The 18,290-nt window shown below is 44.9% G+C and overlaps 1 protein-coding gene across 7 annotated transcripts in view; it reads right to left on the bottom strand.

Moving 5' to 3' along the window:
* Positions 1-18,290, bottom strand: part of LNX1 (ligand of numb-protein X 1) — a 188,639-nt gene that overhangs the window by 86,985 nt on the left and 83,364 nt on the right. For all 7 annotated transcript variants that reach the window (XM_081303326.1, XM_081303324.1, XM_081303327.1 and 4 more), the window contains one exon: positions 13,831-14,310. In XM_081303326.1, the coding sequence (XP_081159452.1) occupies positions 13,831-14,222 (392 nt within the window). In that variant the 5' untranslated portion in view covers positions 14,223-14,310. The remainder of the gene's footprint in view (positions 1-13,830; positions 14,311-18,290) is intronic.

An 18,290-nucleotide genomic window follows, 5' to 3' on the forward strand; every position in this document is an offset into this window, starting at 1 on the left:
CTGGGCTTGAGATTAGCATTGTAATCACACTTCTTAAGAATCTATCCTTCAGAGATTAAATGCTGGAATTTTTGCAAATTTTTGGAAAAAAATTTGCAAAATTTTTGCAAAAAAATGATAGGATGAGTCTGGCTTCAAAAACAATTCAAAGGGACATGGATGAAATAAGATTGGCTGGAAAGTGGTAAGTGTAGAGATGGTTGTAAAATACATGGGTATTCATTATGCTTCTATTTTTGTATTGTTTGGAATTTTCCATTATAACAAGTTAAAATAAAGAAGAAAATCAATCAATCAAACATGAATTGATGAGACTTTTAAAGAAACTCCAACCTTGCCCCTTCACCTGACACAGTCACCGGACTAGACAGGAAACCATTGGCCACACACAGGAGACAGGGAGTCAAACTTCTGAGTTTTGATGGCATAGGAGTTTTCCAAGGGAGAGCATTTTAGACCAGAAAGTGAAGAGTTTGGAACTGGAATTGCCTCCCTGCCAGTGAAAAGGAACTGTTAACTCTGAAGGAGGGGAAAAAAAAAAAAGACCTTGAAACAGGATCACAATGCTCTTTGGACATCAAAGAGTCATTACAAAGCAGCATTTTGATGAGTTCAGTGTAAATAATCAGGAACATGCAGCTTCAATTTCCTTCAAAATACACAAGTCTAAAAAGTTGAGCGAAAATGTCCCATTAAAACACGTGCTGAACCGAAATACTTCCAAAGACATTGAGAGTCACTGAACCCAAACGAGCCCTGGCTTTGTCCCCCCAGACTGGACCTCAGTCCTGCTGGAATATGGTCTCTCAGCCTCACCCCATTTCCTCTGTAAACTCTACCTCTTCCCTGATCCAAACTCGACTTCAGGTGCTCAAACATGACAAGAAAAATCCAGAGATCTGTAGCATTTTTTTTCCCTATTCAATTTTGGCAGAAAAGGAACACATTCTTTGAGAGTCAATTTGGAAAACATTTACCGGCAAATCCACAAAGCTCCCCTGGTTTGTGTGAACTTTGAAAGCACAGTGAGACAAAGTGGGGGGAAACGGTGCTGAGGTAATCCCACTGCATCCCTCATTAGTCCTCCTCGACCTGGTTCACAGAAGAGTGCAAGGACACAGAGAAGCCCGGGTGGCTCTCCATTAGGATAAAGCGTTCAGAACAGGCGCTTCCCTGGGGATGTAGTTTGTGACCTGACACCTGATCCAAGTCTGGCTAGTTTTGCTATAAGGCCTTGAACTAGAGAAGGAAAGCTGAGAAGCTAGATTGCCTAAAGAGTGACATATAAAAGGTGAGCCATCTTCTCACCTGAAGGCCCAGAATGCCCCGCTGGGTTTGATTTAAGGTTCTCTTTGACCCGTAAGCCCCAAAGTAATGTCCTTGTTGCATGAAATCAGTACAAATTGCCAGAAGCGTGTTCTGCAGGTTGGTTTGAGAAAGTCCTCCTAGAGAGAGGTGCTGGGTGGTTGGAATCCTTGGCCCTAAGACACTTGATGAGTGCTGCGTGTCCTGACTCCTGAGGCTGACCACAGTTTGCAGGAAGGATGCACACAGAGCACCCCCCACAACTCCTGCTGCTCTTGGCGGTTTCTCCTGGAGCCATCATCCTTGCACCGCCCTGAATAATTCGAGCAGAACTGGAATCACTCATTTTCATTTTCTGAGTATAAAACTCCAGTGGGAAGAAGCCATCCCCATTGGGAACTGTGATGTAACAGGGGTCAGGGAATAAAGTGTAATTTTTTGTCTCCAGATTCTGGCATGAATACTCTTCATAGTGATTCCACTTACAAACCAAAAATATTTATCCGACTCTAAGCTAGGTAGATTGCCGGCACTTCCTGGCTTCCCAAGTCACACAGCTAAGCAGTAGCGCTAGTTTCCGAGACTGGTGATCCTCCAGCAATCACGCTGAGCTGTACTGTAGATAAGCAAGGCCCAGCTTACTGTGTATCCACTCAAAGCTCATTCAGAGACTTCCCATTAGGCATGAGCAGGTCACAGTGCCCACCAGAAATGACAGTGAAAAGTATTCTCAAGGGTGATGAGAATTAGAAATTTGAAAGGTGAAGGAAATATTTTAAAAATTATATTTTTTGTAAATGGGTTTTCTGGGTGCACCATAAAATGTATCACATACTGTTCCCCCTCCCAATGCCAGTGTTTTTCCCAAGGATGTTTGCTAAACTAAATATTTCAAAGTACAGGAGATCACTGGCCAAGGAAATGACAATCTTACTTACTCAAATACAGAGCTGCATTCTGAGACATTAAGCTGAGGCTAGCTTGGATTGTGATGAGCAAGATCCACTCTCCCTCCCATAGAAACCAAACCAGAGTCTCCATTATCACAGCTTGCAATGCCTACAAATTGGCTAAGATGTGAGGCAAATTCATGTCACTCAGTTCAACCTAACTAATTGAGTGCAGAACTTGGCATGTGACAATCTCTCAAGCCCTCCTAAGAACTCACCAGGTAGAGTGGGAAGACCATGCCCAGCAAGGAGGATACACTGAGAGGAGCAATAATTTTCAACAGGAAGTCAGGATGCTGGCATCTTAGCTGGAGGGAGGGAGTCTTGAAATCTAGGGCCAAGGAATCACCTGGGGAGCCCTTTTGGCCTGGTAGTGGTGAGCCCCATATGAGTCACCTAAAGAGTTCAAGGAGCAACATGGTGGCCCCACCCCTAAAGACTGTAATTTTAGTGGGGTTTAAGGTTCAAGAATCTGAATTTGAAAAACAAACTCAGTCCCCAATTCTGATGGAAGTGCTCCTCTTAACCTACACTGTTCTAAGGACTTCACCTGCAAGTTTTCATCTGCCTGGCCCTAAGTAGGCCAGAAATACGAGGAGGTTCATTTCCTGCTTTCTCTTTGGGATCTAGGAAATTCAGAATCAGAGCTGGCAGAGACTGGGGATGAGGGCCTCAAGAGTGAATGAGCTGGCCCTTTTTCCCATGGCATGGCATGCCCTGTACGAACTCTGGAGCATCCCAGGCTCCTGACCCTTACTTGACAGACTGGGACTCCATGCCAAAGACTCTAGTTTAGGCTGCTTCTGTCAACTTACTCTCCTTTGGATCAAGGCACCAGGTGACAAAGGTCATGTTTATTGAAGGAGCTGCTCAGGGTCATAAACTATGGGCCTCAAGGCCAAATCAAGCATGCAGAAGTGACCTGCTGAATTGAAATTATCTTAAATTGAATTTGAATGACTTTTGGCATATATATATATATATATATATATATATATATATATATATATATATATATATATATATATCTCCATCCATCAACCAAAGGCCTAACCATCTCTTTTGTCTTATACCTGAATGATTCACATTCTAAAATATTTTTTGCCTGCCTCCTGCAGGCATCTGAGTTTAAGAACCCTGGATTGCATGATAAATTTGAATCTATTTCCTCCTAGCTTCAGTTTTCTAGTTGGGTCCCACAGAATGAAGCTGAGAGTGTCTTCTTAGAAGGGAAAATGCAAGGGGGGTCTCTGGCTCTGTAAGCACAGGGGACACAGGGCAAGTTTCACCCAAGGTCAGGGCTCAAAGCTCAGATGAAAAGAGCAGGAAGCCTGGCAAATCCACTGAGCTATCCTGCCTTAAGATCCCAGTGGCCCATAGTAGGTAAGAGAAAAATCTCTCAACTCAGTGACACGCAGCCCTATGCTTGAAGTTGTTTTTCAAAGCTTTGGTGACAATTATAACCACGCTCAACCTTTCTGCCAATGTTGTTTACGCTGCCTGAAATGCTTTCTCTTTTACTCCTAATTCTGCCTAATCTAGCTCCAGTTCAAATCCCAAAGATCTCTAGGAACTGGAGGTGGACGATCTCCACCTCCTCTTCTCAATGGACTAGCTACTCTACTTTGAAAAGGCTTATCCCTTCTGCCTTGGCTCATTGTTTCCATTTCTTATGTGTATACATTTCACCTCTTCAATTCGACTGTAACTCCCACTGAGGGGGTGGATACAGCACCAATATTCTTTAGAGCCACTATACATGAAATGTGTCATTGATTCACTGATTTGTCAATGATCACAGCAGCACCAGGCAGCGGCTTCATGGAATTCCGTCACCAAGCATCCTCAGCAATTGGAAACTTCTAAGAAAGTTCTGTCAAATAAATCTGGGAGTACTGTCCTGGACAATTCCCTAGCATCATGCTTTCCTGGTCACGTCACAATTTAGACCTGGGTGTTCACTCAGTTATTCAGCAGAAAAGTTCCCTTTGATTCATGCACTTTCAGAAAAGAAAATTGTTAAGGCAAGATAAATTCTTCCTTCAATGAGGCTATGAAACTGGAAGTAACTAAATGGAAAGGCCCTGAGGTAGCAACGGAAGAAGATTGAATTCGCCTCTAGTCTCCAATTCCTGGAAAAGGATATGCCCACCAGAACTGTGAATGCGACCTTATTTGGTGCAATTAAGTTGAGGATCTCAAGACAGCATCATCCTGTAGGCCCTAAACCTGACCATGAAAATCTTTGTAAGAGGAGGAGACATAAACAGAATTGGAAAGGGCACAGAGAAGGCCAGGTGCAGACGGAGGTGGAGAGTAGAGTTAGGCAGCCCGAAGCCAAGGAATACCAGAAGCCACCAGAAACTGGGCTGCAGGGTTAGATTCCCCTACAGCTTTTATGGGAAGTGTGCGCCTGCTGACATCTGGACTTGAAGCTTTTGGATTTTAAAAAGAGATATCTAGACAACCAGCATGTGGTGATTTGTTACAGCAGTCTTTGGAACCAACACAGCAACTAACAAGGGTGGTGGAGGGGCATGGGAATGGGAAGGACTGCTTTGGTACTGGACTCCAGAGATCCATACTTCAGCATCCTTCAGGAGAGAGGGAGGAGCCTTGTCATTATCCAGGTAACCCATTTAGCATGTATTTCTAGAAAAGCTTCCACAGTGGCATCATTTCCCCCAGACGTGCTCATGATTCGGGCTTCAGACACCTTCTCTTTGAGAGTTCTTATCTAAGGTGCACTAGAATTGTTTTCCAATAAGGGGACCAGATAATGCTGAGAGGTAGAGTCCCCAAAACAAATGAGCTGTCTCCAGGGACCTAGCTCTATTCATCAAGCATTTATTGAGCAGCTACTGTGCTAAACAAATTGGTTAGTCTAGCTAATTACAAAAGAGGCACTGGCTGTCACCACCTAGTCACGGGTGGCACCACCATCTAAATATGACAAACCATGTGTTTCTAATCAGGGTTCCATGAACTCTGTTTAGAGTTCCTGTTTTCATTTGCCCACTGACTCTCATTTACACCAATTCTTGCTATTTTTACCTGCGTGGTTAACAAGGAGGAATATATTTTTGTAAATGCTCCAAACACCGAGGTACACACAGCAATACTTTTTACGTGATCCCTTGAAACTGTTCACACCAGTCTGCAATCCTCTTTCAAAGCTTACTAACAAAAGGAGCCAGAAAAATATTTATTTTAGAGATTGGGGACATGAGCTATTTCCTCTCATAAAATGGACATCAATTGTGTAGAAAAATGTCTTTGATTTAGAGATGTATAATGAAGTATTTCAAGGTGAAATGTCATGATGGTTATAATTTACTCCAGACCACTTTTTTTTTTCAGCAAAAAAAATAAAATATATGAAGCAAATGGAGCTAAATATTCATCATTAAATTGAGACGATGGGAATATGGGTGTTCATGGCATCATTCTATATTTCCCATGTGTTTAAAAATGATCAAAAATATAAATAAAATGGATATGTGTGTGTCTATCAATCATCTGTCTATCTACCTACCTACCTACATATCTTATACATAGGGTTTTTTTTTCCTTTACTGATATTATACCTGTTCTCAGGTATGGAGACCCATGCATGGCTCAATAAAGGGATCATGTCCCCAACCTCTAAAACAAATGTATATTTTTTTACTTATTTCTGTTCTCAATTACAAATACCCTATGGAGGAGGGAGAGCTATTCATGGCAGCTCTGTTCTTAACTGCTATTTGGGTTCTATTTATGGGCAGAACACACATCTATTGAGAAAAAGCCGACTATGTAAAAAGCCGCGTTGGCACAGAAGCAGAAAAAAAAAAAAATGCTGTGCTGAGAAAGCACCTCGCCCAGGAAGATGGTGTTTTCCTTGTTAAATCACAGTGAGCGGCCAAGCTGCCGGAGGGGCATCGTGCGCGAGCGAGTCCAGTGGATGGAGAATGAATTCCTCCAAACGGACAAACCAGCCAGGAGCAGACTCAGGTCCCACCCCCGACACCCCGACACACAAACACAGGCAGGCAGCAGGCAGGCTAAGAGAGGGGACTCACAGTTCTGAATACAGGAAGTGCAGGTTGCCCACATTGTCAATGTAGTTGGCAGGACTGAGCCAGGGCAAGACCAGCAGCAGGAGCGCCTTCATCTTCCCAGCAGGGTGCCGCTTTCTTCCTGCCACCTTCCCTCTGACAGCTGCAGGGCCCTGCCAGCCCAGCCCCTTTAAGCAAACCTGTTCATGTTCCCCACAATCAGTAGATCATAACGAATCTGACTTAGAGCCTTTAGATTAAGCGATGCTATAAATCATGGGCCTGTAAGAGGATTATGTCCTCTGATTCTCAGATGAGATGATGGGAGATCGGAGGGACCCACCATGGTTGGCAAGAGGGCTTAGGCAGAGAGCAGGCAGGCTGATGCCCGGCAGAGGGCCCAGCCCCCCTGCAGGATGCGGACTGGTTCTTGGGGAGCAGCTGGTACATTTACATCACTGGCCTGGAGCTGCCAGGCTGGGGGTGAAGCCGTGTCGGAAGAGGGCAGAAGCATGGCATATTCAGAGCCCACAGTGTGAATGAGCAAAGAATCAAATCTGTCCTACAGTCTGCCGGAGCAAGACAGCGGAAGAAATCAGCATCTTTGGAACACAGCCTGGAGGGCCGAGCTCGAAGTGAGTCTCAGATGCTGCGACACAGGAGTGGCTTAGATACAAGCCAGCCCCCCCTCCGGAGCACTGCCTGTCTATCTAGAACTCGTATTGATGACATTTTACCAACCGCCATCCTGACTACACTGATGTGTGTAAGGGATGGAGTGCTCCCTTGCCACTTTTAAAAATCGGCTCTGTAGAGGAATTGAATGTGTCCTTCTCTTTGAGGAGGACAAGGGCCTGACAGGCGTGAAGTTCAGTCCAAACAACACTCAGGGTCCTATTCCGTGAGGAAAGGAGTTGCCGTTCCTCCTCCCACTCTGTAACAGGATGGAGATCTGTCACAAGCCCGATGACCATTTCATAAAGCTCCTGAGTCTCAGTGACCTCGTCTTTGTAATGGGACTGATAGTACCTGGTCCAGCAAGGACTGGGCCTTATCATCTCCTCCAGCTGTAAGATCTGCACTTGGAGCCTATGGAAGCTGTCCTACCGGACTTCATTGCGTGTCTACGCTCTAGAATGACAAAAGGCTCCCGGACTCCCCTCCTTCTGTCCCATATTTAAGAAGATTAAAATCCATTTTTACCACGTTGAGGCTTAAATCTTAATAGAGATGGCTCACAGGGACAGTTACACTAATGACAACTGAGCAGTCCTAGCAAACTACCCTTGATAGGAAGATGACCAGAGAAGTCTACAGGATGAGACCAACTGCCATCAGAGCGTAACTAGAAATTTGACATCGGGATTCTGCAAGGACCTGAGGCAGGAATCAAAGAGTTTAAATGCAATAGAGCCCTGGTCAGTGCAGATTTAACTTCTATAATTTAGATCAGAGATAAGCAACCTTGATAAAGCGTGACGTAATAATTTTGAATATTGTTGAGGCCCAAATTTGAATGGTATTCCAGTAAGGCTGGAATGCAAGTGTGAGTCAGAGATGGTAAAAAACAGTAAAAAGGAAGTTCAGTTTGGTATTTGGGTATTACAGAAGCTTGAGCTTCTGCCACATACTAGCTGTGTGACACTGGGTAAGTTGCTCAACCTCTCTAAACATCCGTGTCCTCCTCTATAAAAGAAAGACAATAATAACAGCACTAAGTCAGAGTATTGGTATGAAGGTGAAATGAGATTATGCCTGTAAAGAACAGAGTCCTCACTGAATATTGTTATTAATAGTAATTAATACTAGGGAATGAGCCTAGCTGGCAGCTCTTCACGTATCTCCAAAGGCTTTATTATTCTCATCCCTTCTTTCCTTCTGTACTATTAGGAACATGACATGTAATATAGTCTTTTCCACAAGTGGAGTTTTACAAAGTTCTGGGGACATGCTCTTCTTGAATGTCCAAGAGCTAGTGCCTAGCTCATAACTCACAGGTGACGTAACCTGAAACACAGGCTGTGGACTTCATAATGGTATTGGGTTGTACCTCTGGCAATCTTAGACATGTCAGATGGTTCCTGACATTCAGTAGGTCCTCTACAGAAGAAGAGAGTACTCATCATCTTGCAAATCAAGGGGATAAAACTAGTTAATGAACATGGATGCAATATAAGTATTAAAGTATTGTTTTCAGTTGTTATTTTACATCACTCTGCAGCCACTTCTGATTGCCTATCCAATATCTCATCTCTCCTTCTTTCTTATAACAGAACCAGGTTTCGTTTACTGTAGCCCCTCTGCAATGGGTCATGTGACAAATACTAGCTAATGAGATACAAGCAGAAAATACTAAGTGAGGCATCCCAGAAAGCTATTTAAAGGAGTGCCTCGGTTTGCACACTGGGTGTTTTTCCTTGCCTTTTGAGATCATGAGGTGACAAACTTGAGGAGGGAAACTTAACTGAAAAGCAGAAAGAGCCTGGATTCCTGGTGGCAATATGGCCACATCATTCTGGTCCTAGGCTTCCCACCACAAGACTTGTGTTACGGTTTGGATGTGAGTTATCCCCAGAGCTCATGTGTGAGACAATGCAAGAAGGTTCAGAGGAGAAATGATTGGGTTAGGAGAGCCGTAACCCAATCAGTGAATTAATCCCTGGTGGGATTAACTGAGTAATGACTAAAGGCAGGTGGAGTACGGCTGGGGGAGGTCGGTCACTGGGGCATGGCCTTGGGCTATATATTTGTATCTGGCCAGTGGAGTCTCTCTGCTTCCTGTTCAAGTTGTGAGCTGCTTCCCTCGGCCACTCTCTTCTGCCATGATGTTCTGCCTCACCTCAAGCCCCCAGGATTGGAAACTGCTGTCTATGGACTGAGACCTCTGAAACTATGAGCCCCCAAATAAACTTTTTTTCCCTTAGACTTGTTCTTGTCAGGGCATTTAGTCACAGCAGCAAGAAAGCTGACTAAAACCCTTGGTGTTACATGAGAAAAATAAAATCGCTACCTGGTTAAACCCATATAACCCGGATACACCATCACTCACCAGATGTAATCCCAATTGGCACAATACCCTGGGACTAAAGCCCCACCTTCCAGTGATCAAATCCAATGATCACGGAGTGCTCTCTGGCTTCCTTGCCAGTAAACAGCCCCTACTGTTGTCCTATTTATCCTTAAATGTCACCTTGGATATCACTCATCACCTTCTGTTTTCTTATTTCTTTCCTCTTCACTGCACAGGGGTGAGGTAGAGGCCAAGAGGAGGCTGGGTTCATGGTCAGGAGGTGTGGTAAGCATATATGTGCCGAAGCACAATAGTCGTGCAGGTGTTCAGCCAGGCTGAAATGACTAAGACTCGAAGTACACCAACCTGTCCAGGGGCGATTCTCCCCTAGAATTCTTCTCCTCCAAGTGAAATCCCCCCTTGCCACAGAGCTGCCTGAGCCCGGCTTGTACTGAACACACTTCAGAAAAGGGCAAAGGTCAACGCAGGTTCCAGGCAGAAGTTTGGAGAAGAAACTCCCAGGACATTGGGTACAAAGTTAATCAAGGAAATATTCTCAGAGAACCTGCAGCCAGGTGTGTCTTGGGCCAATTACATCATATTTCCATCCCCCACTCCTTTCAAAACACTCAACAATGATCTCTTTATTCAAGTACTTAAGGAGGGTCAGCTTTATTATCTCTCATTTTTTAGAGTAAGAGAAATTGAAACAACCTAATGTCTGTGCATTTTCAGTATTTTCTTTACCTTTTAAAGGTCATTTCCTCAGAGGCAGAAATCATGGCTTGGGTAGATTTCTCTTTCATCCAGAGCATGGCCTAGTACGGATTATTGATAAATATCATATATACAGATGATGGTATTACACAAGGCAGATATGGTCCAGGGCCCAGGATGAGCCTCAATCAGGATGGAGGAAGGAAAAGCTTTGCCACCATGCTCTGTCTCACTGATGGTCTGCATCGAGAAAGATGTGCTGGCCGGACCCTCTGGACTGGCCCCACAATATCCCCTGGCAGTGTGTTTTGGTTAGGAAGCTGCCACTCAACTCAACAAACTTATCAACCTGCTGGGAATTCCCTGCAGAAGACCCATGTCATGGGAGTCTGCAAGCTTCTAAGAGGGTAGAAGTCAACAGAATTTGCCAGAAGATTCCAAATGCTAGCTCACATGCTCAGGGTTACTCCCAAAGAAGAGCTCTCTAGTGTGAAATCGGAAAGATTTGTCCATGTAGCCCATGAGCCATCCAGTCATGCACACCCACTGCCAGGCCTAAAGGTTCTGCTCAGGATTTATATTCAACTCAGGTTCTAAAGTAGGGAGACAGCACTGTTTATAAATGACATAAATCCTGGAGAAAACAGGCAGCATTTGTTTAAAAATACCATGCTGCCTGCCCGTACCCCAACTCAAGCCTGCTGTTGGTCACTTTCAGTTAGGCAGAAGAAGTAAGTTCAAGAGATCCACATTAACACTGTTATTGCTCTGTAAACTTGAAAATTGCTAAGACTAGATTTTAAGTGTTTCTATCACAAAAATAAATAAATCTGTGAGGTAATGCACCTAAAGAAGCGTGATTAAGCCATTGCACAATACACATTTTATAACATGGTGCTGGACATCATAATTTGTATTAGTCAATGAAAAAAAAAATAAACATTGAAAACTTATTTACTGAATAAAATGATATTAAAGAAAATGTAAAATTTATAAACAAAAGCACACGTGTATGACAATACTCCTAGCAGGTTGGAGGCTTCCTATAGAAAAGTAAAGAAGATGCAGGTCTCCTGGGCACCTCCTAGCTTCCCAGTTCAAAGGGCTGCAGAGGTATTGATCACAGCCTCCTTACTCTCTCCCTTAAGGGAGGAAGAGGTGGTCAAGGCCCAAGAGGGATCCAGAGTCAGGTTCTAGGTGATCTCCAGATTCTTAGTTCTTGCCAATGAAGTGTCCAGGGACCAGAGGGGTGGGGGGTGCATTAAGCATCTGATGACTAACACACAGGGTATATTTGGGGAAATGCTGGCTTTGACCTACTTAGGCAGCCAGAGTGTGGAGAGATTCAAGAGTAGGTGTTGAGGCCTACACCTACTTGAGGTGGGAATTGTCCCCCCTCCAAAGAGCCGCCTGGGGATCTGTGAAGGACTCTGGCCACAGCTCAGAGAGGTGACAGGATTTCTGTCAGTTTGGGGTTCCTTTCTCACTGCTGTTTTCCTGATGTTCACATCATTATCAGCTGAGCGGCGGGTGGGCAGGGCTCCCTCCCAAGCTTCCCTGGGGTGTGAGGGTCATGCTGCTGTGTGGGTGGTGAATGCTCTCTGCTCGGCTGGGAGCAGCTCTCCTCTCTCCCTGGAGCCCCACAGGTGTCTGACAGCCTCCTCCCAGCCTCTGCCCTGGCCTCACTCTCAAATCCATGTGCCATCTCACCCCTATTTTTCGGCCCACTCTCAGCCCAAATCAGCTCTTGAGAAGGCGTGAGGAAGAGCTGTGTTTTCACTTTCTCCCCAGAAAGGGCCTCCATTTCTTTCCTTCACTCTCTCGTAACTCCTGGAGTGGGCAGAGTGATGAGCCCCAAAGGTGTCCACCTTCTGATCTCCAGAGCCTGTGAACATGATCCCTCACAGGGCGGAGGGGACCTTGCAGAAGTGACTCAGTGAAGGAGATGAGGAGACTACACTGGGTGATCCAGGGGGGTCCCACATGGGAGGTGGGAAGGTCAGGGTCACAGATATCTTGACAGAAGCAGGGATCAGAGAGAGAAACTGGAAGACACAGTGTGGCTGGTTTTCAAGATGGTCGAAGGCGCCACAAGCCGTGGCAGGTAGCTGGGAAGCGTGAGTGAAGGAAACCTTCCCTAGGGCCCAAAGGAAAGCAGCTGGGCCAACCCCTTGAGGTTGGTCTGGTAAAGCCAGTGCTGGACTCCAAACCCTCAGAACTTAAGCTAACAAATTTGAGATGTTTTAAGTCACAAATTTATGATGAATTGTTACAGCAGCAACAAGGAACTAATACCACTGCCCACACAAATATGCAGGTTACAACGTGTTGGGAATGGGATGGGGTGTGGGTAGTGGAGCTCCATCAGGACTCTCCTCGTGCTCCTCACTTTCCCACCCAGTGTGGTCCTGGTATTGGCCGTGTGTGGACCAGCACCTGACAGCAACTACTGGGCGCCTTCACACCTAGGCAAAATGTCCAGCAAAGGTCACAAATAGACCCCCTTCCTCCTTCTCCTTTGGCCACTCTTCTTCTGGGGAATTAGGGAGGTGGGTATCCTCAGATAGCTAGCTGTCTCTTGCAAATCCAAGTAAGAAGCAGTTGGCTCAAAAATGAGTTCACTGGCATAATTAGCATGGGAAACATGAGCTAAGCAGCATGCTCAGGTCCTTGCTTTTGATACAAATCTTCATGTTAGAGAATTTATGTATGACCCAAAAGACAAAGACACATCTGTGACCTATGGCAAATGACCTTTTCAAGAATACCTGCACCTGCCCTTGCTCTGGCCACAGCAGAATCCAATCCAAGATAAACACCAGGCACCAAATTTCCTCTTACAAAATAATTGTGGTATTATTTTCACCCTTGATTAAGCACCCTCAATGTCCTAGGAGAGTCCCTCATGTGGAACAAAAATCAGGGCCACCTGCCCGTGAGGCCATTCCCACAAGGACTGCCCAGAACATGACAATGAAGTGGCAGACAGGTGGAGTAGGTGATGCCAGCCACCACCAGCAGGAGCAGCTGTAAGTCTGCCACCAGTGTGGGCTCCCTGGCCCTAAAGTTAGCAGAACCTGTCTCCTGGAGGGCCAAAGTTTATCTTCTCAATTAGGCATTGTCAATTCTAGTGTAGAGGAAATTCTAATAGTCCTGGGTGAAACTGGGAGATATTTTTTCCCCCTAAGGTTAAAAAAAAAGAAGTCATGCCCACCGGAAATCTTTTTCTCGGCAGCTCCTTCTAGTATCTTTCACATTTCAAAACATAGACATGAAGCAAGCTTGTCCCAAAAGACAGTAGTATATGTTTCCATTTCTATGAGGTACTTCAGGGCAGTCAAATTCAGAGAAAGTACAGGGGCAGCTGCAGGGTCTGGGAAGGCAAAACAGGGAGTTCTCATTCAGTGGTGCAGAGTGGCAATTTGGGAAGATGTGAAAGTTCCCAAGATGGACGGTGGTGATAGCTGCACAAAGCACTTAATGCCACTTAACTGCACACTCAGTAATGGTTAAAAATAGTAAATTTTATGCTCTATATATTTTAACACAATTTCAAAGAAAAACCATAAACATACATACACACAACACAACTCTCCATGTACCATTTCTTCACACTGATTCTCAGCCCTAAACACCTAGAATGTTTCTTATTTTGAATGCATCTCTCTTGAATGCAAAGAATGCAAAGAAAAAGAGAGGAGCAGCATCCCATGGAGCACCCAGCACCCTGAAAGCCCTGTCCCTCAGGAGACAGAGCCCACTGCATCCCCTCAGATGAGTTTGCAAGCTAGCAAAGGGCAGGACTGACCTGGTTTGGAAGTGGTGCTGGAGATCACAGCGCTGCAGCACCTCCGAGCAGTGCTCTGTGAAAGGGCAGGTGACCAGCAGCTTGTTGAGCAGCTTGTTGACCAGGATGCTGGACTTCTTGCAGTGCTGCAGGACCACAGGCTTGCGATCCACGGGACAGAAGTCCTTCTCCACCAGGAAGTTGGTGAGGCACACGGTGCAGTAGGTATGTCCACAGGGAGTGTCCAAAGGGTCCAGCAAAGCTTGCAGGCAGATGTGGCAGATAAGGTCATCGTCCACATCTTCAGAGTAGGTATAGAAGTGGTTTTCCTCGGGGGAGTGGGCTTGGCCGCACACCACACATAGCGGGTAAGGGCTGGAATCCGGGTCATCAACGGAGTCTGGCTGGATCATGGTCAATTGGGTAACAGCTGGACCGTAAATCCAGTAAAACAATACTTCCTCAGGACAAGTCAAGATCTCCTAGGTGCCATCTGCAAACCTGGAAGAGAACAAAATGGTTCATCTTTGCTTCACAACACACAAAACACTGATGCTCAGCATGAGACTCTGCTACCAGTGGACAGGAACTCAGGCCTAATCCAATCATGGAGCAGTGTCCATTCTGTGACTGACAGGCAAGTGGCCTTGCCTTGATAGGCCTCAGTCTCACCCTCCACTCCAACGGGAGTGGAGTGACATGTACTGGTGACATCCTTGTGTGGCCATACTAACGATCACCTGGTAATATCTGTGAAATGCCTATTGTAGCTTAAAAGAGATAAACTTGAAGAAATGTAATGTTAATGAAATTAAAAACAAAGTGACATAAAATTCTCTGTCACATCAGGATAAGAAATAAAACAGTTAACACTGAAGATTTTCTCTTAACTTTTCCTTATCTTTCTCCAAAACTCAGAAACTGGAAAACCAGAGTCTTCAATAAATCATCTGAGAAGAAAGAAAAGGTGCAGGGTCTTTTGCATTTTTACTAAGGGAAGAGCACAGTTTCCTTCTGCATGCATTTCCCTCCCCCTCTCATCTGCCCAGTTGCCACTGGTGAGGTGGGTTCTGGACACACGGCCTGGGTTCAAATCCCACCACCACTGTGGGCCAGTGACTTCAGCCTCTGTTTCAACCTCTGTAAAGTGGGAATAATAAAGTTCTACTTTCTAGGACTGATATGAGGATTAAACAAGATCTGTCTCACAAAGCTCTTAGATGGGTGCCTGGCATTTATTAAATGCTCAATAAATATTAGCTACTCTTCTTACATGTATTCATTACAGAATTCATTTTTTGTGTCTCCACTTGACCTCTGTTGAACCAGAAACTGAAAGCTACAGTTCCCATAAGGAGTCTTTTTAGCTTTGTTCTAATAGTGCTCTTCTATTCAATTATATATATTTTCAAATCAACAGAATACTATAAGAATGTGCATTTTCCTCTAATATAGACCGGGCCCCCCAAATAACAGAGATTTTCAGCATGTTTGATTTGTGAATAGGAAGGAAGTCTCATGGATAGTCAGTTGATGAATATTTTTTCAAGCACCATCTGTGAGCTTGGGAGTGAGTTGGGAGTGAGACCTCAGAGAGGGGCATGAAGGATGGGTGTGCTCTCAGGAAGTCTCCATCCAGAGGAGAAATGGACACACACAAAAGTAACAGAAGCCCAGGTAACACCAGGCCTCCAGGGCCACTCTCATGACAAGTAAGAACTCCAACCCCTCTCACCCCCAAGTCAGCCTTCTTTTTTTTCCAAAACTAAATAAGAAGACCTTAAACTTCCCACAAGAACATGAAGACACATGAGTGACCTAAATGCAGACTAGCTGCATGTGGAAATGGCGTGAAAGCATAAACTGTGCTATATTTTTTCTCTCTTCCAAATAAAGTCTGAGGTTGTTTTTACAAACACCGCCTTATCTCAGAGAGAAACTACATCGACTCCAAACTTTCATTGAGTCAGCTTTGTTGTTTACATTTTTGAACTGCGCTAGGATGCCTGGAAGAACCCTCTGGACAAGAGGTTGAAGTAAAATGCCCCCAGTGTGAAAGCACTGAAAAGGCACAGCATTTTATGTCGTGTCAGCCAGGACCACCAACCGCAAAGACAGGGGGTGCGAGAAGGGATGAAGTTTTCAGTCAAATTTCTTGGGAGCCTGCACAGCTGCTATTTGTCCTCAAGGCTGCTAGAAGGTACTGGAACCTCACCGGAAATGCTTTCAGTGACACTAGGAATAGTTAAAAATAAACAAGAAAATGGAAACAGGCCACCCAAAAGGCTATCATTCACTACAGGGGAAAAGGTTCACAGATGGTGAACGGAAGCTCTGGGGCTTGTGAGGGTTTTCTGGAAGACCTTGGTCACATACTCCCACGTACTCCCGTCCTGTCTGTCCCTTCTCTCTGGCTGTTGGGAAAGTCTGGAATAGCAATGGGTCCGTAACTCCGGTGCTATCACTGGAAACATAACTTCACATTTCTGAATCATTCTTTTATCAATGGAAAGGTGGCTGGAAGCAGACTTTTAGTATTTAAACTGTTCTAAAAGGTGTCAGATGCCTCAGCTTCCTTAGGAGAGTGGAGGTAGGAGGAGACAAGGAGAAGCCTTGGCTTGGATGAGCATCCTCCAAAGGTACATGGGTGAAGGGCCTGTTCTCCAGGGTGGTGCTCTTGGGAGGGGGTGGAGCCTCCTGGGAAGTCACTGGGGGTATGCTCCTGAAGGGCCAGGTGGGACCCTGGCCTCTCTGTTTCTTGGTTCATGATCTGAGCAGTTCACATGCTCCCATCATGATGTGCCACCATCACCAGAGGCCCAAAGCAATGGGGCCATGTGATCTTGAATTGGAACCTCCAGAACCATGTGCCAAAACAATGCATTTCCCTTTGTAAGTAATTGCCGCTGGTATTTCATTCCAGTGATGCAGACCTAACTAATAGAGCACTTCTCCCCAGCCAGGCTCGGCTCAGCTTATATTTCATTGACACATTAATACTCCTCATAATATTCTCTTTGAGGGCTGGGGTTGTAGCTCAGTGCTAGAACACTTGCTTAGTATGTGTGAGGCCCTGGGTTCAATCCCCAGCACCACATAAAACTAAATAAACAAAATAAAGGTATTGTATCCATCTACAACTAAAAATTTAAAAAAATTTTTCTTTGAGGTTTAAGAAATAAAAATTGTAATCCACCAGACTAGTGTAAAGTACCTTTCAGAAACAGGCTGTCTGGAATCCACCCCTTTCTTTTTTCTTTTCTTCTTAACAGTTTTTTGAGCATTTTCCATGTGCTGGGGACTGTGTTAAGGGGCCTTATTATATTATTTATTCCTTAAAATCCCCCCAGAAGTTTCTTTTTTTAAATTTAACTGACAAGGAAACCAAAGTGTGTTATGTAACAATTTGCCAGTCACACCCAAAAGGAAACCAAACAGGCAGGACTGTCTTCTCCCTCCACTTTTTGCTTCTAACTATTCCACCACTTCATCTCCCAGCACCTTTCTTGACCACTCAGAACCCCAATAGTGTAACTAATTCAATACAAAAGGTCTGGGAAGTTAGAAGGTTTTGTCTCTTTAGGCCCTACTGCAAGTAGATATAGGGAAGATCTTGGGAGAAGAAGATTCCTTGACTCTACTGAGCCCTGGAATGATCTGAGATAGAATGAAGGGAAGGGGGAGAAACGTGGCCTCAGCCCCAACTGCAGGCCTTGCCTCCCCTCCCTTCCTCTTCTCTCCCTTCCCCTCTCCCTTCCCATCCTGTCTCTTCCTCCTCTCTCTTCCTCCTTCTTTCCCCTTCTCTCCCCTTCTTCCTCTCTCCTTCCTCTCTTTCTTTCTGTTTCTGAGAGCAGTTGAATGCCCTGGCACTTACCCATATGGTAAACCAATTTCTTAATGTATTTTTAATATAAACACTGATGCATAGATTTTCTGAATTTACTCTAGACTAAATAAAGCCTTTTGTGAATCAAAACAGATGATGAGGAGATCGACTGAAGCAGTGGTTTGTGCTCTAAAGCAAAGAACTAGGTAGACGTTTAAACAGAGGTCAATATCATTTACCTGGCAGTTCATCTTTCCAGTTTCTATCTTATAAACACAGATGATGTCGCATGTTTTTAGACACAGAGGAGCCTTGCTGATGAGTGGAGAGGAAATGATCAAAAATCACTGATGTAACAAGTAAACTATTTTCCGCCCCAAATAATAAGAGAGAGGGCCTGTTGGCTTTGAGACCATCTCAATTTACTCGATGTGTCAGGCTGCAGCACTTCTGGCCCTGGCTGAAGGAAGCAGAGAGACTGTCACGGGGCTTTCTGCAGTTTGGAGTGAGGCAGAAGAGCCTATGCCAACCTCAAGTGTGTGTGTGTGTGTGTGTGTGTGTGTGTGTGTGTGTAGGGGGTCGCACTTTCAGGGTTACTGTGCCTTCACAACTCTCTCCCCACCCTTCTAATTTGGAGTAGGACAGAAGCTGAAGG

This window comes from Spermophilus citellus (assembly GCF_964194105.1).
Source record: "Spermophilus citellus genome assembly, chromosome: 8".
In the NCBI taxonomy this organism is placed as follows: Eukaryota; Metazoa; Chordata; class Mammalia; order Rodentia; family Sciuridae; genus Spermophilus; species Spermophilus citellus.